A 22621-nucleotide genomic window follows, 5' to 3' on the forward strand; every position below is an offset into this window, starting at 1 on the left:
ATAACAAAAAACTATGAACATGATGAAGGAATTCACCGATCCGCAAAGATTATGAATGAGGTTGTTACTTTCTTCTCATGTCAGGTACCTTCTAACAAAATTTTGGGTCATATGGGCAAAATCGGGATTTTGAGAAAAACCGAGTACAACTTAGGGGAAAAAATGTATAATTGAGACTGGGAGTGGTTATATTAAAACACTAAAATCGCATTTTCGATGAAGTTGGGTGTACAGTTATGGCTCATCCAGATTCCTTGCTCCCACAAACCTAGGTCTAGCGGGTAGAGTATTACTATGGTTACTCCTAGATGAAAAACACCAACTTAGGTCATCTCTTTCACTCATTTTTTTCTCCCAAAAAAAAAAAAAAACCCACCAAAATTGTTCTTTTTAAATTTTTTTATTATTATTTTATATAATATATAAATTCTACTCTAACTTAATCTATTTTTAAAATGGAGACCATCTCAATTTTCGGGATAAAAGTCGCGGATAAATTGCTTGAGAAAAGCTCAATAAATGGAAATGCTAAAATGAATAAGAATGAACAAGAAGAACTAGGGCAAAAATGGCACTACCAAACAGGTACTCATTTCTCACTCTAGAATCTTTTCTCATCTCTTCTCATCGTTCTCACCACGTTGACTTCATTTGCTGCATAAAAATGATAGAGAAAGAAGACCTGCACGTTGAGTTTGACAAATGTATGCACTGCAATCTATGGTTTGTACAGGTCAACAAAAATTGCTTGCCAAATGCCAATGGAACCACGACAACAGGACCCATTAAAATAAAATTAGCTTCTTCTCCCAATAATGTTATTAACTTCATTGATTATCAAAAAAGAAAACTACTAGGCAATATAAACTTACATTGTGGACATACAAAATGTAAGTTTATATTGGCCAGTACAATGTACACCTATAATAGTTTATAAAAAATAAATTTTAGTAACTTCATTAAGGATTCTGGATAATAATAATAATGACTAAACTAAAACACAAAGGGAGGGGTTTGCGCTCTATATTTCAGATTTACGGTGAAGCAAACACCCCTAGCTAGTACAACATCATATAAACAAAAATTTAGTGTGAGACAACTATAAAAAATAAAAGGCTCTTCAATCATTACTTGCAACTCAACCCTTCCTGCCTTCTAGTTGCTTCACCTTCTCAATTAGCAGTTCAATGGTATTGGATGCATCCTACGGTAAACAAAGAGACTTCATCAGCAAAAGAAGCACTTTCATTGTATTAAAATCTACAATCAGAATTTTTTTTTTTTTTTTACTTACTCTTAATTTCTCCCTCCATTTATTCTCTTCCACGATTTTCTGGTCCCTTTCTTTGGAAATTATATCAATCAGAATTTCTTGCTCCTTGTCCATATCTTCTAATTTTTGTTCTTTCTCCTGAAGCTGATGGTGAAAAAGGAAAACAAAAAAGACTTCAGTTTTATAATCCACTGTTAGAGATGACTGACAAAACCGAACTCAAATACCTATACCTATTACTGGACCCCTAGCCCAGAAATACTAATAAGGCCATCATGTACTTTTATATTCTAAAGTTATGGAAGAATCCATATATGTATAATTGGTAATAAATTTAATTGGTATTTTCCATGCAACCAACTTGCATAAGTGAGCAGAATTGTGTAATTAAATCATTTAAAGAATCTACACACTAAGACAATAATTAGGTAAGTCTGGTTACCATTCCTTTTTTTTTTTTTTTAGGCTGGAGAGAGAGAGAGAGGGGGGGGGGGGGTTGAACTAGGGAAAATTAGCATTCAGCAGATTTCCTCGTTATCCATTTTAAACTCTCTTTAATGTTTGTATAACCCAGTACTCATGAATAACAATTGCCAATTCCACTTAATCTCTGTAGCACACTGATTCAAGCTCTACAACACTAAACCTTATTTAAACTGTACAATCTGACACTCTTAAATGGTGAAAAGATGAAATGGGCAAATGACTGTCTACTTACCTGAATTGCAAGTATTCTACTTCGTTCTCTTTCCTTCTGTAAATCATTTAGCAATTTAGCCATCTCTGGACTGCATAGTTCCTTCATTCTGCAAAGGAAAAGGATATACTTCAATGGTTAAAAATGGAAACAAAAATAGCATAATCAAACAATATCCCAGTGAATCCAACAATAACAATTATACAACCTTTCTCTTGGTTCAAGATCCTCTTCTTTCACCTTGATTAGACTAAGTCCATTAGATGATACTTGTCCATCACCGTTTATGGCAGGTGCCTGTGTCATGGAGAACATAAATGGAAACATTCAGAGACAAAAAGAATTGAAGACAAAAAAATGACTATTGGGAAGAACCATAGAGCCACCCAAATTTAAAAGGAAAAAGAATGGCATATCATAGCATGAGCACATGAAGATTCAACAAATATCTAATGATAGTGATAGTGGCTCGCAAGCATTCTAGTACTATCTCTTACAGAAATATTTCTTATTATTCTTAAATTGCACACTATCAACTCAATAAAGCCAAATATCTGACAAATTCAATTTTTCTACGTGGTGCATGAGGTAAAGCAAGAAACAAAATGCAAGTGAGAACTGAGAAGTCAAATGGAAAATCTACCTTTGAGGGTAAACCTGCAAACATTTGATCTCTTATTCCGTTTGATGTGGGATCTTGCTGAGACTGAGATTCATCAGAACAAGGTGATGCTTCATGAAAACTTTCGTCTTCACTTGCAGACCCTACTGGTTGTGATCTTGCATTAATTACCACACTGGATTTAGGTTTAGAACCCCTGCTAGTAGAGCCACGCCGATTCTGATTTGCCCATGAAGTAAATTGTTCTACATATTCATGGGCTGGAGAATTAGTGGTGCATTGCCTAAGACAATAACCTGTGCCCGAAGTGGATTTCTCTTTATGAGATACTTTAACTGGAGAACCAGGTTGACGACGTCTTGCTGCATAACCGACTTCCTGGCAATTTGTGGACCTGACAAAAACAAATCCATTAATTAAGTGTTTTCATCACCTCAGATTTTCTAATCACAAGAAACAAAAGAAAACACACCAGTATTTCTTTTGGATTGCATTTAACCGTTGCTCAAGTCTTGCGAGAACAGTTGTGCGCTCAAAGCCCTGCTTGTCATGAGCTGGTTCAATAAAATTAGCTTCCAATACACCTGTAGCATAGAAGGGGCATAACAACAGTAAAGTTTAATAAAAAATTCTTATTCATTGAAAAACAAAATCACGTTAAAAGTAGTTGTTGCAATGCCAAAAACAATACTAATTGAGTAATTTCAAAGTGAAACAATACCAATAACTCCGCGGCCATCACTGCCAGCAGCATTCCAGACCCTCCAGAATGGCTGCAAAGAAGGCAATCAAACAGAATACAATGTTTAAATAATAAAATGCAATGTATCACTCTAGAAATCCAGCAGGATAAAAATTTTACTTGGACCCCTTATCAATCATTTTGAGCACAAAAAAGTGCTGCTAATCATAATTCTAAAAGCAAAACCACAAAACTGTTGTAACTCCAATTACAATAAGATGAAACCTTCATAATGTATCATTGGTTAATTAAAGCTTTTTTTTTTTTTTTTTTAAGTGTAAGTGATTTATGTACGTGCTCTAGAATTTTGAAATCTATAAAGTATGGGCCCAAGCTGTACTCAAGCAAAAGAAAGTTTTATACGAAAACCTAAAATGAATGGATTGCATAAAAAAACCTAGAACCACTCGACAACCACAAATCTGATACAAATTGAAACTTGAACAGTTCTACTCAAACATATTAAGCACAATGCCATCGCACCATGAATGAAGGCTTTAGTCTCTCAACCATGCTCGATAGTTTTAATCACTGGAATATTCCTATAGAATCAATAATATACAGAAGAACAAGAAAAATAACCTTAATTAATCGGTTCTTGTGATAAACATTGAACCCTTGAACATCAATATGAGCTCTTGCATCCTTTACAAACCCAATTGTCACAACAGCAACCTTCTGTTTAGAGAAGAGTAGGAAAAAAACAGGTTATGGAAAATGGTAGGCATAAAGCTATGCTAAATCAGATGCTGAATCTTACAAGCAACATACATTTGAATCTTTTGGAATTCCCTCAGGAAGATTCACAGCCACAGGTTTGTATGTAACCTCCTCTGCCAACATCATATCATTAACTATGTTATGATGTTGAACATCTTTTCCACGGAGAATGATTCTAAAGTTTGGTGGAAGTTTAAGATAGAGAATTGATGCATAACTCTGGCAAAAGATAAAATCAAGAAATGGAGTTAGTATTAAACCATAGCAAGCATCAAAGGACTAGTACAGAAAACTTCTTGATCAAGGAAATAAATGAGGTTCCTCACAACTAATTATCATTGTCAGTAAAAGAAAAAACACTAATAAGTCAAATATCACATGACATTCAGGCTGCATACTAAAGGAAAAAAAGAGAAAAACTGTAGTTATTAGAATTTTACAACCTCAAGTTATTATAAATTATATCCATACTAAGATTTCATTCATTAAATCGCAGATCTAACTCTAAAAAACCAATAATCAACCAACTAATAAATGATATTAAATAAGAGATCAGGGATCATATTTGAGCCACAAAGAGGTCTAGATATCTGCCAGGCAGTGCAACAGCAAATGCTAGAACTTTTGACAACCATAATTGACCATCATGAACGCAATCGTTTAATTCGCACTTGTAGTTGTGAAACTCATTTACCTTTCACAATGTCAGTTCTGAAATTTTAGTAATATCAGTTTCCTTTTCAAAAATTAATTTCTCAATTTCATAGAGAAAACTACTAGGATGAGGAACCAAAGTTTAATAGTAGTGACAAACTGAATTATGTTACAGACCAAACCATCAATGTTGTACATCAATAAAGCCCAACTTGATGTTATTCTAAGACTCTTTTCTACAGAATACTAGCCATAAGGAATCCAAGTAAGTAGAATATATGAGAATTTAGAAAATTCAATTCAGTGGGGGCCTTAGCAGTCAGTAGGCATCTTCAGCGTGAATAACCAGCAGACAGATTAAGACAATGAAATTTCAAATTAAACTCAAGTGAGAACTTGCAACATACCCTTAGAGAATGTCGATAAGTTAAGAAATGTCTGGAGTTCGGATATTGTTCTGACATCTGTATGTTCTTCTCATCTCGGTTGACACCTCTAAGTTGAATGTCCTATCATATCAAAAGTTATAAACATTCAGCCTTATCAGAAATTGCATATGCCACCTTTTAGTTTTACATGAAATTTCAAAGAAATAAAATCAGAATATGAAAGCAAGAGTGCTAAAAACTTACATGTGGATCAGTGTCTAAATCCAGTTCCAGTTTCCCTTCATCATCCTCCCAAAGATTGTATATTATTATTCGTGTACCATGATCTTTCAGGGAATCAAACTACATGTCACAATTAAAGCATGATTAAATGAGACACAATGATGATGTCACTAATAAATATATAAAATGACCATGACATTAAAAAATTTTAGGCATAGTTTGACCCACATAGCAAGGGTTAAAAGCAACTTACTGGTCATTGCTAAACTATGCTACAGTAATAGCCCAGTAAAGCACGATGCAATAAAAAAAAAATTTCCATATTCATTAGAACTCAAATTATCCATTCTTTAAGCATCATTTGCACAAACATACACATGCAAGTGAGAACAAAATTATGATATATAGGATAAAAAATTTTAATAAAATTATCATAAATGATAACCAAGTATCATTTCTGTATGCACACACACATCCAAAGTGAAAATAAAATTATGCCAAAAACATTATAAAATTCTTAAAATTTATCATAAATATGATAACCAATCATAAAATGATTGAAATGTATAAAAATTGAAACCAAAAAAGAAGACTATTATTTTTTTTTGTAAAGTAAAACCAAAAAAGAAGACTTACCTGCTTTAAAAGATCTTCTTCACTGGCATAAGGTGACCACTCCACTATGGTTGTTAAATTTCTATTCCAATCACTCAGAGAAGAGCGCACCACCTTGTTCCAACTTTGTCCTCGTTTCTCATATTGAATCTTATCATTCCAAATTAAAATCAGTCACAAAGCCAATAGTCAAATACTTGATGCTCTAAGAATTACAAAACTTTTGACAAACAGTAATCAAAATATCAATCAACATTCTATAAATATATATATATATATATATATATATATATATATATCAAGCAACATTATTTCTCTAAATCCTTGCTCGTTGTTAAATAAAAAGACCTATCATTGATTAATTAACATGACAATTACTGGAAACCTTTTGGTGTGGACACAAGATACGGGAGAAACAATTCCTCTCATTACTAGCTAACTGACATTCATCCATTCCATTCTATTCTTCTACTCTATAGCTATATCTTGAGAAATCTTATATTTGTTCTATTGCATTATTGAGTGCTTTAACCCTAGAAAAGTAGCAACATGCCTCAGATATTACATTTCATAAAGTCCCCTAGCTACACCATACTCCCAAAGGAATGAAAAGGAGCTACAAGCCAATTCTTAGGTTTTGTTTTCTCTTGCTTGGAGTTGAGTACAAGCAAGCCTAGGTTTTGATTCTTAAGTTAATTTTCATTTCTCTAATCATGTGTTTATTCTCAAATTCTCTGAGAATTTTATATTGATTTCTAGTATCACATATTGCTGTTCTAATTCACCTTTATTCCTTCTTTTTTGTCATTTTGGTAAGTATACTTTCCCTCTAAACAACTCATAATAAAAATCCATGTATACACATGCACATGCAAGAATAGTTACAACAGTTCTTACCATGGGAACCACAATATCTTCCTTTCCAGTAGCCCTCAGAAATGTGTAGGACAAGATTCCAATGCTTTGAGTGAAACTTAGACAAATAAATACATATCCATTAGTTTTGAAACTGATAAGGCAAACAAGCTTAAAACACTGGCGCAGGAACTCAGAAAGTGAATATAAAGTAATAAATCCCTTTTTCAGCAATTCACCATATCAGAAATACAGTCACATATATTTTATGATTTTTTCTTTTTCTCAAAGACCAGAAATGATGATCATATACATTCCAGAATAGCAAGAGCAAAATAAGCAAAGCCAGAAATCAATTTTATAGTAAACAGACAAAGGACCTACCTTTGTCCATCATTTCCTTGACAGCGTGAAAACACAATGACATCTGCTCCTAGCCTCATAGTACTTGTCTTGAACCCATTTCCATCTGGGGAGAAAATTGGGGAAAAAAACAAAAGAATTAATGGCATATCTAATAATCAAGTCTTCTGCACATAAAATGTTTCAATGTCCAATTATATATCCACTAAATTTCTGAAGCAAGAGCCGTTGAAAGTAATTAAGGAGCTCACATTGACCAATTGTGTTGGCAATTTTGCTTTTTGCAGAATAGCCAAGAGACATGCACTGCCGCATCTTATCTGGAGTCATTCCTCCACCATTATCTGCAGCCAAAAAGTAATGTTGGAACAAAACAGTAACACCATATATCAGCATTTGAATGTTCATCCAGAGTTTAAAAGAACAAAGAAAAATTTTCAACAACATTCTAACTCGTTCTTTTATTGCAATACTTTTGTCTGCATATTCAGATGAACAGATCACTTCACTTTGCCATCCCTCATCTCATTACATTAAACCGAGGGATTTAATTTATACAGTTATACTCATGATTGAATCATTTAGTGCAGTACTTTTTGGGACCCAACACTTTTGTCTTCATGTAAAACTGAACACATCACTTCACTTTGCCATCCTCATTTCATTTTTTTTCCTAAATTAAGTGAATTAATTTGTACAGTAATACTCATGATTGAATATTTAAAGGTAAAAGAAAAATAAAATCAATAAAAATTCTAAAGCATAGAGGTGAATGCAGAAATCCAGATAGTAAAAAATATAAATAAACACAAATGATACTAAAAATAATACATAAAAAAGAAACATAAAAATTATATAACAGCCCTTTTCTTTTATAGGTAATAAAATTTTTATTGATAGGAAAAGTGCAATGTGTTTACAATTGTAAACTCATAGCAAAGAAGAGAATACAAACAAACCAAATGGAAAATCTAATAGAAATAAGGAAATCAGACAAGGAAATATAATGCATCCCAAATATGAGACAACTCAAACAAAGTCCTAGCTAGTGAAGTTTTTAGGAGATCAATAGGTCTCTCAATGTCCTCAAAAGTTCAGGTATTGTGTTCCTTCCATACTAACTACATAAGACACGCCGGTATCATATTCCAAACATTTGAACAATAATTCTTCAACCAATTCCTCCAAGCAAAACAAAGAGAGACAATTGTATTTGGCATCACACACTGAACCCCAAACATAAGAAAAACCTCACTCCACAATGCATGAGCAAACTTACAATGAAGTAAAAGGTAATTCATAGTTTCCTCATCACACCGACATAGGCAACACCAATTAACAAGAAGCAAGTTCTTCTTAACATGATTATCTATTGTAAGAATCCCACCCACAGCCCTAAACATGTTGCCCACATTAAAATGCAAAATAAAATAGACCAAACTCCCCAGGTATTAGAAATTTAACCCATGAGATAGCAGAACTAAAAATCATGCACAAAACAAATCAACAGATCATATAAATTGGGCCATTGACTATACTCAATTGAAGCAAAGAAAAGCCTTTGCTTACAAATAATAATATTAAAAAAGACGCTAAATCAATTTTCCCCAACAACTCTTGAACATAATAATATAATTAATAAAACCAAGACAATAAATCAAGAAACCTCCAGGAAACAATTGAAAAAAAGTAAAACAATAGAGCTACTTACCTTCAACTAGCAACATATGATTTTTATTTTCACTTTTCATGTTTTGAAGCACATCTACGTGAACAAGTGTAGCTCCATTACAAACCTGACCACCAAAAGAAGTTCAGGAAAAATGGAAATTATGAAAATAATTGTGATGCATTTTTATTTTTAGAAGAAACTTTGAAATTATAAATACCTCATCTAAAGCATTGTCTAGAAGCTCTGCAAAAGCTGTGCAATTAGAAGATCTAAGTCAGTAAAATATTCCTTACATAATACCACGTTTATTTCTAGGTTTAAAAAAAAAAAAATGAAAATTCATCCCTACATAACATATGGTGCAACACACCTCCATAACTTTGATTGAAAGTGAATGTTTTAACAAATCACCATTGGATTACCTTATCCCCTTATATCCCCCATACTTGAAAAATATCAATAACTATCTTTATTAAAAAAGTTTAAACTTCAAGCTTTTTATTTTTTATTTTTAACTTTAAAACAATACACAAAACATTAGTTGAAATCATATAGCAAGTAGCATTAACACATAATTTGGCATGTATATTAAAAGTAACAAAAACATGTAATCCAACAATTATATTTTAAAAAATATAAATCATATAAAATGTGTAACATCACAAAAAGTTACATTTTTTTATAGTTACACCATGTCTAACTTCATTATAATTCTCATTATTCAAGTGTAAATATCTACCTCCCAGAGCCCACTTGTGGCTGGTTGCATTTGAATGTAGAAACTTAGGATGGACCCTGACATGATCCATACCGGCTGCAAAAAAAATAAAATAAATTAAATTAAAAAATTCCACAAAAATAAACTAGACCAGTAAGTTTTGCTATAGCAGTTCGCTACTATTTAAGATACCAAATTAGACACAATACATAGAAGCTAAAAATGTTTAATTCTCAATCTTAGTAGAAGAGAAACTGAACAGTTACATCTTAAACAAATTCTTGATTGCCGAGAGCAATGTTTATTTCATACTCGGTTGTTGCACACGCACTGAAATTAAAGTCAAGATTTCATTTCAAAAATTTGAACCGAAATAATGACTTTTGAACTGAAATTGTGAATCGTGTGCAACAAAATAGTGTACACTAGTATTTAGCCATATCTATAAACTTAAAGCAACCAAACAGTTTCGGCAGTATCACACGACTAATTGCCATATTTGAATTCAACGAAATTTATATCATTAAAAACAAAGAAACAATATTTAGTAATTACCAGAAGTGGAAACAGAATCGACACCATTGCTAATTTCATAATCTCCAGCTTTCCAAAACTGCTTGCAACCGCGAGCCTCCTTACTTACTTCCCTACTCTCCGCCGCGGCGGCAGGCTTCTCCGGAGGAGCATACACAGACAACGGCAAAGCGTTTATAGCAGTACGGTTCACTGAAGTAGCAAGAGAAGAGAGAAATCCAGGCGGCAACACCACGTCCGAACAATCCTTCTCCAATTTCCGTGGCTTCTTCAATACCGATCCTTCTTCTATATCTCCACTCCGCCGCTTATTGTCTCCACTCATTCTGACAGACTCAAGGAACGATTCGGCGTTCGAGTTGCCGGTATCAGAAGACTCGGTACAGCCACTGCTGTCGCTGCTACTGATATCGATAGTGTTTGCGAAAAGCTCGGGAATAATCTCAGGTTTTTCTTGCTTGATCAAGAACATTGTTGGGAGAACTGTACGTGCCCTTAGGGTTTCGGACCTTCGGGCTTGTTTGGGAGAGAAGAAAACCAAGACTATAAAGAAAAAAAAAAAATCCTTTTTGAGAACGGAGAAGGAAACCAAAGAGACACAAAGAAATAGAGAGAGAGAGAGAAAGAGAGTTGCGATGGGTTTCTATGATCGTTATGCGGTAGAAGTGGCGCGAGTTATATAAAACCGGGCTGTCACGTGAGAGCCACGTGAGAAATAAGAGTACTAGTCGGTTTAGGATTTTATAGGCTAACACGTCGGTTTCGGGGGAGGGGGAAGTGAGGTTTTGGAACTTTCTAATTTTCCTTTAAATTGCATTTTTGACCCTTAAATTTTGAGGCTTTTTGTTTTTGGGTTCCTTTTAGTCTGAAAATTTTCATTTTAATTCTCATTAAACTTGGTGAGTAAGATGTAGCCAATTTCTTATTGATTTTCATTTATACCCACTATTAACATTACTATTTTTATTTACCAGTAACTACTCACCACTTCAACAATTTGTAAAATTATTTATAAAAAAAATTTGTATCTCAAGCATTACTTAAATTTGATTTTTTTTTTTATATAAAAAAGTGTTTAATTGTGTTTAAGGCTATTAATTTGGCCATTAAACACCATCAAAATGTATTTTAATGATCAAATTGGTCATAAAACATTTTTTTAATGAGAGAGAGTTTCAATTTATAGTATCCGCTCTTAGCAATTGCTTTTTACATAATTAGTTTGTTGTATAGGTGGGGATCTAACTTCTAATATCTTATAAAATCATAAAAAATTTTATCAGTTAAGCTAACTAAAACCCACACGAGTCTTTTGTTACCTTGTTTTTTGTTGTGAACAAAAATTAGTCTTGATGGTGGACCAAAAATTGGACTATCTCCTGTTCGTCCATAGGGTCGTCCAAGTCTAGAATGGCAATCCCAATTTGAGAAGGTCGTCCAAGTATAAGAAGGTCATCCAATATGGAAGCACCTGGACGACCTCCCAACACTTGGAAATTGTTAGGGTAAATTTATATTCAAAAGCTTATAATTCGGACCACGTTCTACTATTCTGAAGTGTGAGCAAAATCCTTATTCATCGCTCTAACTTCCCACTAAATTCTTAACTTCTAATAGCAGTTGTAGAAAATAAGTCTGAACCTTCTAACTTCTATTGCAGTTTTGGAAGTTAAGTCTGAATCTGCTAACTCCCGTCCACGTTGAGGAAGTCACTAAACAAGTAACAACTCCAAAGCTCACTATAAAAGGACTCATCCATATCAAATGAAGGTAAGTTTTCCACTACTCCAAAAGTTGAAATTCTTGAATTCTAGAGAGAAAACTAACTGAAGCATCGGAGGTTTCATGGCCGGTTCACCCCGATCACCTTTGATCTTGTTTTTTTCTTCTTTTCAAGCTTTCCAAGCAACCACTAGCCTATTGAAGCCCGAAGCATTTAGCCTACTGATTTTCTATGCATCATCAGTTGGCGCCGTCTGTGGGAAAGTTAAATTTGTTTTTTGCAATTTATCTTTCTTTGACAAAAAGCTGTATGGTCCAGAGAAGGTCAATTGCCACTAATCCAAGCCACCAAGAGAGTGGAAACGCTTCTAGCCACCCCAACCTCACTCACCAGTCAATGCCTGTTATGCAACCACCTTCCGTCCAACAAATGCAGTCTATGGCAGCCACCATGGCAGAGCTAACCCTCAAAACCAAAAGCTAACTCGAGAGATTAACTAAAGAAGGCAACGTCATGAACGGTGTCTAAAAGGACAAGCTCAGAGTTAAGAAGTTAGAGAATGAGAAAATGTTGAGAGTGAGAATTACTCAAGGGGTATTGCTTTGCGTAGGGTGCCACACTTGGAAAAGGAGATGGATCAAATGAGGAAAGCCATGGACGGTATGAGGGAAAATATGAGAAGGACAAATCCTGTAGATGACTTGGTTCATCGAATTGATTCCCCTTTCATAGCTTCCATTAACTGTCACCCCTGCCTTCCAAGTTCAAGATGCCTGAGTTAGACTCATATGATGGAACGCATGACCCATGTGATCACATTGTTACCTTCAAGACCACGATGCACCTTCAAGGGGTTCTAGACGAGATAATGTGTAGGGCCTTCCTTACTGCCCTTAAGGGACCAGCACGAGTTTCGTTTAGAAAGATACCACCAAATACCGTTGATTTCTTCGAAGAGTTGAGTAAGTTGTCTATCAATAAATTCATTGGAGGTCAAAGGCATAAGCGCTCCTCGTCCAGCTTCCTAACTATAGAGCAAGGAGATAATGAAAGTTTGCGGTCCTTCATCGCTTACTTCAATAGGGAAACCTTAACAGTGGACGAGATGGATGATAAGTTGCTGTTAGCAGCCTTCCATAATGGAGTTAGTTCAGATTTATTCATCCACAAGATCTATGATCAAGAACCACAGACCATGGCTGAACTCGCCCATTCAGCCCAAAGCTTCATGAATGCAAAAGAAGCGGTCATTGCCAAGAAGAGGAAGAGAGCAAAGTGGACAGAAGCAGAGCTCCCACGTCATCTTGAACAAGGTCCTCGTCTAAAGAAGGCCTATAGGAGAGAGAAGAAGGATAGAGACAACAGGAAGGCAGTTTCATCTTCAGGATGAAATTTGCACTACACGCCCTTAAACGTTCCACTTGATCAAGTGCTTATGCAAATCAAGGATGATCTATCATTGAAATGGCCAGAGAAGATGAAGGGAGATCCTAATAAGTGCAATAAGAACAAGTATTGTTGCTTCTATAGGGATCATGGGCATGACACGGACGAATGCTATGATTTGAAGTAGCAGATTGAGAATCTCATCAAGGAGGGAAAGTTGAGAAATTTTCTTGGACGAGAGCATAAGGACGAGAAGTTAAAAGGAAAGTTAGAAGAGTCATCATGCCCCCACTTAGAGAAATAAGAGTTATAATAGGAGGAACTTCAGCCGGACAATCTTCCAAGTCAAGGAATGCCTACTTAAAGGTGCTGTAGAACGTCCAACGCTTTGGACGACCACCAAGGACGAGGGGGGCAGACAAGTAGGCTATCACTTTCATGAACGAAGATGCTGGAAGGGTCCATCATCTACATGACAATGCAATCATCAGAACTTTGTTCATTACAGACTACATAACTAGAAGGGTGCTACCTTCCAACAGATGAGGCGTGGATGAGATCAACTTCGTCCAGTAAATTCACCCTTAGTTGGATTTGAAGGAATGAAGGTACAACTAGTGGACACTCTTACTCTACCCGTCGTGGTAGGGACATATCCACAGCAGATAGCTAAAGAAGTAAATTTCCTTATCATTGATTGTTCATCTTCCTACAATGCCATCATCAGACGACCAAATCTGAATAATTGGAAGGCAGTGATGTCCACCTACCACCTATTTGTCAAGTTCCCAACAGATTATGGGATAGGACAAGTGCAAGGAGATCAGTTAGCAGCTAAAGAATGCTACTTAGCCATGTTGGCTATGGACGAGCATGTGCAGGTGATGAATATAGAAGAAAGAAGGGCTGCTGCAAAACCCACTGAAGCGCTGGAAGACGTTCCTCTGGACGAGAGTAACCTTGAGAGGTTTACCAAGATTGGAACGAGCATGGAAGAGAAGACGAAGCAAGACCTTGTCAATTTTTTAAGGAAGAGCATTGATGTTTTCGCATTGAGTCACTAAGACATGCCAGGGATTGACCTAAGTCTCATTACTCATCGTTTGAATGTATATCCTTCCTCCCAGCCAGTCTGTCAAAAGAAGAGGGTCTTCGCTCTTGAACGAGATAATGCTATCAAGGAAAAGGTCCAAAAGTTAACCACGACAAAGTTTATTCAGGAAGCCTATTACCCGAATTAGCCTGTTTTGTTACGAAGTGATGCCCTTCAGTTTAAAAACGCAAGGGCAACTTATCAGAGGTTGGTCAATCATATGTTTCATCCACAGATAGGGCGAAACGTAGAAGTGTATGTGGATGACATGTTGGTGGAAAGCTTAGACGAGAAGAAGCACCTGGATGACCTACAAGAGACCTTTGACACACTTAAACAATATAACATGAAGCTGAATCCAAGCAAGTGTACCTTTGGGGTTTTATCAGGGAATTTCCTAGGATTTATGATTTCACGGAGGAGAATTGAAGCAAATCCTGACAAGATCCAAGCAATGCTAGACATGGAGCCACCAAAAAACATCAAAGAAGTAAATTCTATCACTGGACAAGTTGCAACCCTTAACAGATTTGTTTCGAAAGCTACTAACAAATGTTTGCCATTTTTCAAGGTTCTTAAGAAGGTGTTTGAATGGACGGATAAGTGTCAGAATGTCTTCCAGGATCTTAAGGCCTATCTTACAACGGCTCCTCTATTAAGCCCATCTATACCTGGCGAGGAATTGTACTTATACTTAGCAGTGTCCCCACATGCAATAAGTTCGGAATTAATCAGAATAGAAAGGAGAATATAAAAGCCTATTTATTAAACAAGTCGAGCGCTAAGGGGAGCAAAGGGATGATATCCTATGATGGAAAAGCTAACCTTTGCACTAATAACAGCTTCCAAGAAGCTAAGGCATTACTTCCAGGCTCATGTAATCAATGTCTTGGCGAATTATCCACTCAAGAAGGCAATTAACAAGCTGGAAGCTGTAGGATGACTGATCCAATGGGCTATAGAGCTTTTTGAGTTTGATATCAGGTACCAACCAAGAAGTGCGATAAAGGCTCAAGCTTTGGCAGATTTCATTGCGGAATTCACTCCAAACCATGGTGATCTAGACGAGGTGAATCAAGCTAAGAAGTGGCTCATCTATGTAGATGGTTCGTCCACACTATATGCAGGAGGTATAGGAGTTATACTGAAATCCTCGAAGGGGGACAAGTTGAAATATGCAGTTCATTTACAGTACTAGACAACCAACAACGAAATTGAATATGAAGCCCTTCTTAAAGAGCTGAAATTGGCTAAGTCCTTAGGGGCAGAGTCAATAGTCGTCCAAGGAGACTCTCAATTGATCATGGATCAAGTAAATGGAACATGTGAAGCTAAGGAAGAACGGATGAAGAAGTACCTCAATAAGGTGAAGTGACTTATTAAGAAGTTCAAGGAAGCCAGTTTTCTTCAAGTTCCTAGGGAAGAAAACATGGAAGCAGATGCCTTAGCAAAAGCAGCGCCGACATAATGGTTTATGGATGAGCTTGATAAAGTCCAGTACATGCTGAGCATAGATCTTCTAGAGGTACAATAGATACAAGGAGAAGAAAACTAGATGACCCTAATAGTGGCCTACCTTAGGGAGGGAAGCCTAAGGATCAGATTAGCTAAGGATCAGATTAGCTAAAGATCAGATTAGCTAAGAATGTTCTAATAGACGAGGTGCTATATAAAAAAGGCTTCTCAGAGCCTTACCTAAGTTTGTTAGCTCCAAACAAATCAAATTATGTGTTAAGGGAAGTTCATGAAGGAGCATGTGGAAACCATTCAGGAGTAAGAGCACTCGTCCCTAAGGTCATCCGTGCCGGCTACTACTGGCCGACCATTCAAGCAGTTGCTAAGACTTATATTAAGGTGTGTGATCAGTGTCAGCGCTTCAACAATATCCCTAGACAACCATCGGAGTATCTCACCCCGAAGATGGCCTCATGGCGCTTTGCACAATAGGGATTAGATATTTTGGGTCCATTTCCAACAAGAACCAGGTAGATGAAGTTTTTAGTAGTGGGTATTGATTACTTCACTAAATGAGTGGAAGCCAATCCCTTAGCAAAGATTACACAACATAATGTCAAGAATTTTGTCAGGAAGAGCATCGTCTGCCGATTTGGGGTTCCTAGGGTACTAATGTTAGACAATGGAAGGCAGTCTGATAACATACCCTTCAGAGATTTTTGTGAGCAACTTAAGATAAAGAATCATTATTCCTCACCTTCCCACCCACAACCAATGGACAAGCTGAAGTAGCAAACCAATCCTTGTTGAAGATCATCAAGACTCAGCTTGAGGGGGTAAAGGGAGTATGGCTAGACGAGCTACCAGGTGTTCTATGGGCCTCCAGGACGACCGTGAGGATCCCTATAATGGAAAAATGCATGTGCACAGCGAAAAACAAACGGATCTACTTCATTTATAAAAGTTAACATGTACTATATAAGTTTCAGAATTTAAGAACAAGAGAGTGTACCTTGGAGCGGTGAATTTCAAAATCGAAGATCAGAAGCACTTGAGAACACTTTCAATCTTCACTCCAATTCCACTAACACCCAAGATGCGTTGTCTCTCAATCAGTTCCAAAGGGAAAATGTCAAAAAAGTGTCTAACACTTTTTTTACACCATTTTGCAATAGTGTTCTCTCAATTCTCTACAGAAAATTATATATGTTTCTCCCTTTGTATCTAACCGAATATCTAATTGGGCTGGCCTTTTTAGGTCTTTCCAATTCGGCTTAAGTGTGTGGCTTGGAGTGGGATCAAAATGAACCAATAAGACACTAGCTCCAATGGGCCTTGGGCTTTTCTGTCAACTCTTGACAAGTCCAAAGTTACCATTAACTATATTTAATACCACTATATAAATATAGTTGCACTATAGGCCTTATTTATAAATTATATCCCAAGACTTTATTTTACATGCAACCCCTTCATAAAATATTCGTAATAACACAAAGTCATGGATGTAGACTGCCACTTTGTAGATTACTACATCTTATCCTTGAGTACTCAGTTTAATCATTTAAGTTATTCATCATATATTTATAAAATCCAATTTCATATATATATACTCTAGTAACTATTTACTAAAGTAGTTAGGCCTAACATTCTGAATAACAAACCCATTAAACTTATCTCAAGGGAATATTTTGTATCTCCGTTAAGAGACTATGAATTTCATCTTGAGAATATATGTTCCATCAATATTAAATGTGGTTGCCTAACATACTGAGGTTTTGACCGTAACTCTAGATCTCACTTTTGATATATCAAAGCAACCTACACCTCATGATCAAGTCTATTATTCTCTCAGGATTAAGAGTTCATGCAAATATAAGTCGTGAGTTTATTATTCATTTGATAGTCGTTAGAAGAATAATAAATCTCACACCGGTCCAGTTCAATATGTTTTAACTCTTAAAACATATTAACATACCAACTAGAAATCTCTATTTCCATGATCAAGACAAATCATCTTAGTTGATATGTTATAGTCTTCGAAAATAAAATGCCAAACTTCATCACCGACTACGAACTAAAATTCTGAGCTTACAAAGAACTTGTGGTTTATATCTTCTGTGACTTTTCATATAAATCACATACTATGCATCTCATGGACTATATGATAATGTCCCAATATTCATGTTACTATTATTTTAGATAATAGCAAAACAACTTTATTAAACACAACATTAAGTCATACATAATGTCATATATAATAAAATATATAGCATCATACAATAAGATTTAAGAGCACACATCCTAACATCCTACAAGGGAAACATCCTACAAGGGAAACACCCTACAAGAGAAACTCCTTTCAAACTAGCCTATGGAAGTGAAGCAGTTATACCTGTAGAAGTACACATGGCTAACCACAGGGTGATAAAGTACAAGGACGAGAAAAATAAAGAGCAACTTCGTCCTAACCTTGATTTTATGGACGAGGTAATGATGGATGCAAAACAGAGAATAGCCAGGTATAAAAACCTCATGACCAAACAATATGATACAATGGTGAAATCCAGATGCTTCAACATTGGGGACCTCGTCCTAAAAAGGTCTCTTTAGCAAGCAAAAACTTGGCCCATGGAAAACTAGGGCCTAATTGGGAAGGACCTTACAGGGTTATCAATTGCAAAAGGCAGGGATCATACTATTTGGAAGCCCTAGATGGACGAAAATTGGAGCACCCTTGGAATGTTGAGCATCTAAGAAGGTATTATCAGTGAGAAATCATCTTGGACGCGAATCATCCTGGACGAGCATCATCTTAGACGAGCATCATCTTGGACGAGCATCATCCTGGATGAAGTTGAAGTTATGTGTTACTTTCCTCATATTTATTTGTGTTAGTTGCCAGTATTACATGTTTTTTAGTATCTTAATTCTCTAAAAGTGCATTAGCCTCCAACTTGTGCACTGTCTATGGACATATTTGTGATGGACGAGGTCATGAACTTAGTCTGTTTGTACAATATTTTCAATTCCCTTAAGGCACCATCTAAGCATGTGTTATGCTTGTGGATGATATTTATGTTGTGTATATACAGTTTGGATGTCCAATGTATATAATGTTGTGTGAATTTTCATTTTGTTGAAGTTCTCATTAAAACTAATCCAAGAGAAGGCTAAAGGCCCAAGACGAGCAAAATCTCTAGACACAGGGATGTAACGTCTATAAGCCTAAGCAAGTTTTCTCTCTCTCTCTCTCTCTCTCTCTCTCTCTCTCTCTCTCTTTTCATTTTTTAATATTATGGTTATGTTTTTTTTTTCAAGCACAAGACAACTTTCAAATTTATTACATTGTTATTTTAAAAATTACATTCTCTGTTTGGATATTGATGAGTTTCCTAAATGAAACCTGTTTCATTATTTTTATCCATCTAAGAAGATAACACACACACACACACACACACACAATGTTGATGTTAATGTTAATGCAAATGGTTATGCACTGGTAAGATCTTTGAATGTTGACTACAGAAGCCTTTTTTGAAGTTCAGGGTTGTTCTTGAACTTGTCTACCTCCAAATGATAGCATGCTCAATAACCAAGAGATTGCATATCACATAGAGAAATAAAGATTTAGTATCCTTACAACTTATACAGGAGTATTTTGTGCTTGCTCTTGTTTGGCTAAGTATTGATACCATTTAACATAAGTAATTAAGGTTTTATATTTGAGTTAAAGTTCTAAGTCTGTCATTTTCTTGGGTTAGTTTATGCAAATTTCTAAAATTCTGTTTTTATATGTTTAGTAACTCTTTGATTTACATTATATTGTCTGTGCAACTTACGATAATTTAAACATAAGATCAGAATATGCATTTTGAAGATTTGAAAATATGACTTTGATTTGAACTTTTAACATCTAGAATAGAATGATATTTCAAGTTTTTCTTCATAATCTTAGTTTGAATTGAGAGTTTCATATTTCGATGAAGTTCGAGAGAATGACTTTGCATGGATGTTTCATATGACCTAGATTCTGTTTTTGTTTGCCATATGTGAATTAATCAACGATGATAAACATAATAGTAATATAATTAATGTGAATAGCACAAAAGGTAATTACTCGTTTCTGTGTAAACGTTTATAAAAAGTAAACTAGCTACGTCTCAAATTTGCATTTTGTTTATTACCTTGTGTATGCTAACACTACAATCCCCAGCTCTCTAAAAATCATCAGCTGCATCCCATCAACCAAGCAGCTTATAAGTTTTATGTTGGTGTTTGAGGACATTTTGTGTACAAAGAACCACATTTGAACAACCACATTTTTCGCAAGTGTTGAAAAATATTTTTAAACACTTTGAAATTTTAATTATTTTATTAGCTTAATTTAGGTGTTGAAAGACTTTTTGTGTACAAAGGACCACATCTTTCTTTTGTTAATTTTATGATGATAGTTATAGACAATTTTATATATTTGATAATATATTTCTATGTTAATATAATATTAGTTTGGAGACATTTATGGTGTTATCTAGTTATATTTGTGGTATTGTCTTATTGGAGCTAAAATTATTACATGTTATTTGTAATAGATCTGTGATTTAAAAACCTAGGGGGAAAAAATTTAACCTCTGGCGGCAAGCAAAAACCGCCGCTAAAGGTCTAAAATTATGTTATAAGTGAAGACCTATAGCGGCGGGCGTTACTGCCGCTAAAAGGTACATAAGGTCTATTATGCGTGAAGCCCTATAGTGGCACTTATTGCCCACTGCTATAGGTGACAACATATAGCGGCGGGCATATCCCGCCGCTAAAAGGTCACTTGACCCGAATGGTGACCTCATATGGCGGCGGTTTTAAGCCCGCCGCAATAGACCAAAAGCACCGCTAAATGGCAGATCTATTGCAACGCTTTTTATTACCACCACAATAGATTTATAGTGGCACCGCAACAATGGTGGGAAGAACCACCACAATAGCACCCGCCGCTAAAGGTCGCCGCTTTTTTGGGCTTTTGCGGTGGTTTTGGCCAGCTGCAATAGTACTTTTTTTTTTTGTAATTATTCTACAATAACCTAATCTAAGTGTAATGACCCATCATGAACCTTGCCTCCCACATCCTACAAGTACTTATACTTGTAGAATGACTATCATGCCAATGAGTGTGTGATGGTTACTCAAATTTTAAAGCTGGTAAAAATTTACTCACATAAGTAATAATAATAATACAATAAAGCTTGGCACTCTAGCTACGTTATAGTCTAGGATATGATGTGTCATTTTAACGTGACAACTTGTTAATAGTTGCATTGTGCCATTAGAAGCTTTCCATTGATTTGTTGTAATTTAAGGCAAGTGAAAGTGCACTAACATGCCAAGAGTCTTCTAAAATTAATAAATAAATAAAATAAATAAAAATGTTATAAGTCTTGTATCTAAGAGTCCGCTTGGGAACAACTTATTTAGGTGAAATTGAAAACGTTTTGCTGAAAATACTATAAATAAAGCTAAAAAATAGCTGAAATAGTACAATGAGACCTATGAATAGTACCAAAAAATGCAACAGGACCCATAAATAGTATAAAAAATAAGCTGAATAATAAAAAAGCTGGCTTTTTAAACCAATGCCAAACATAACCTTAGTGTCATAGTTTGTTTTGCACTATTAGGAGAGTAATGGTTGAAAACTTCAAGTCCCTTACTTCCAATTTTGATAACTATCATAGTATTAAAAAAAAATTTAAAAAGTTGCATAAAAAAAAAAACAGGGACAAAACTATGTTGTCCCATAATAAATCTATGCTATCTACTAGCCTTATCACACGCGCTTCACACGTGCGATGAGGCTTTTTATTTTTATTTTTTATAGTTTCATAATTTTTCATCTATTCCAATTTGAGGTTTACATTTTTTCTCATTAATATTACGCATTTAAAGTATGTTTGGCAAAAATAATTTTTGCCTACTTATTTTACTATTCAACTTATTTTTGCTATTATTTATGGCTCCACTGCATTTTTTGGTACTATTTATGGGTATCACTGTACTATTTCAGCTAATTTTTAGCTTTATCTACAGTACTTTTAACAAAAAGTTTTCAGTTTCAACAAAATAAGTAGATCTCAAACAGACTCTTAGAACTACTAATACAAACAGGAGTGTCATGAGGCTAACTTCAAAAAATGAACAAATATTACATGTTTATTTTGTAGCAAAAAAAAAAAAAAAAACCTGTGTTTTTATTTTATATAGATAATTTTTATTTTGAGAATTTAATTTATAAGTGGATAAAAAATTTTGAAAATCAACATGAGGGTATCTCTATTTTTTAGGCAATGTTTTAATGAAATTTAGAGTTGTATTTTTACCAAATTTTCCTTTAGTTTTGTCTTTACTTAAACAGAAGGATGTAAGGGCATTTTTGAACAAAGAAAAAAGATAATCCCAAACAAAGAAAGCCCCTTAAATAATAATAGTATGAATAAGAGGATTCTCCTCTTTGGACTAAATTTTTATATGATTCAAAAATACCCTTAAATCTTACATTTAACTTGGAAAAAAACTTGAGAACAATCAGGTAAAAATACATCTCCAACTCCACTTAAAATGCTTATAAAATAAGGTACTCTCTTACTAATCCATGTCTTTAAAACAAATTTATCCAAAATAAAAATTATAAAAATGAAAATTATAAAACTAGACCAAAAAATAAAAAGCCTCATTGCACACGCAAAGTATGTTTGATAAAATACAACGGGTTAATAATTATAAGTTAAAATACATTTTTTGTCCCTATATTTTTTCCTATTTTTAATTTGATTTTTAAGTTTTCACAACTTTCATTTTGGTCTTTATATATCTAAACTTGTTATCATATTTGTCTCTGTCATC

At 34.9% G+C, this 22621-nt stretch overlaps 1 protein-coding gene across 1 annotated transcript; it reads right to left on the bottom strand.

The window, feature by feature from the left end:
• Nucleotides 1-924: 924 nt before the first annotated feature.
• LOC142629827 (protein MICRORCHIDIA 7-like) lies at nt 925-10548 on the bottom strand. The gene is made up of 19 exons (XM_075803862.1): nt 10098-10548; nt 9564-9638; nt 9042-9076; nt 8864-8948; nt 7404-7496; nt 7174-7258; nt 6832-6907; nt 5956-6084; nt 5341-5439; nt 5116-5217; nt 4106-4273; nt 3917-4012; nt 3314-3365; nt 3065-3176; nt 2614-2986; nt 2179-2267; nt 1992-2079; nt 1295-1417; nt 925-1204 (listed from the first exon to the last, which is right to left on the bottom strand). The coding sequence occupies exons 1-19, from the start codon at nt 10546-10548 to the stop codon at nt 1139-1141; spliced, it is 2397 nt and encodes a 798-aa protein (XP_075659977.1). The 3' UTR covers nt 925-1138.
• Nucleotides 10549-22621: the final 12073 nt, after the last annotated feature.

Source organism: Castanea sativa, chromosome 3 (genome assembly GCF_040712315.1).
Source record: "Castanea sativa cultivar Marrone di Chiusa Pesio chromosome 3, ASM4071231v1".
Classification (NCBI taxonomy): Eukaryota; Viridiplantae; Streptophyta; class Magnoliopsida; order Fagales; family Fagaceae; genus Castanea; species Castanea sativa.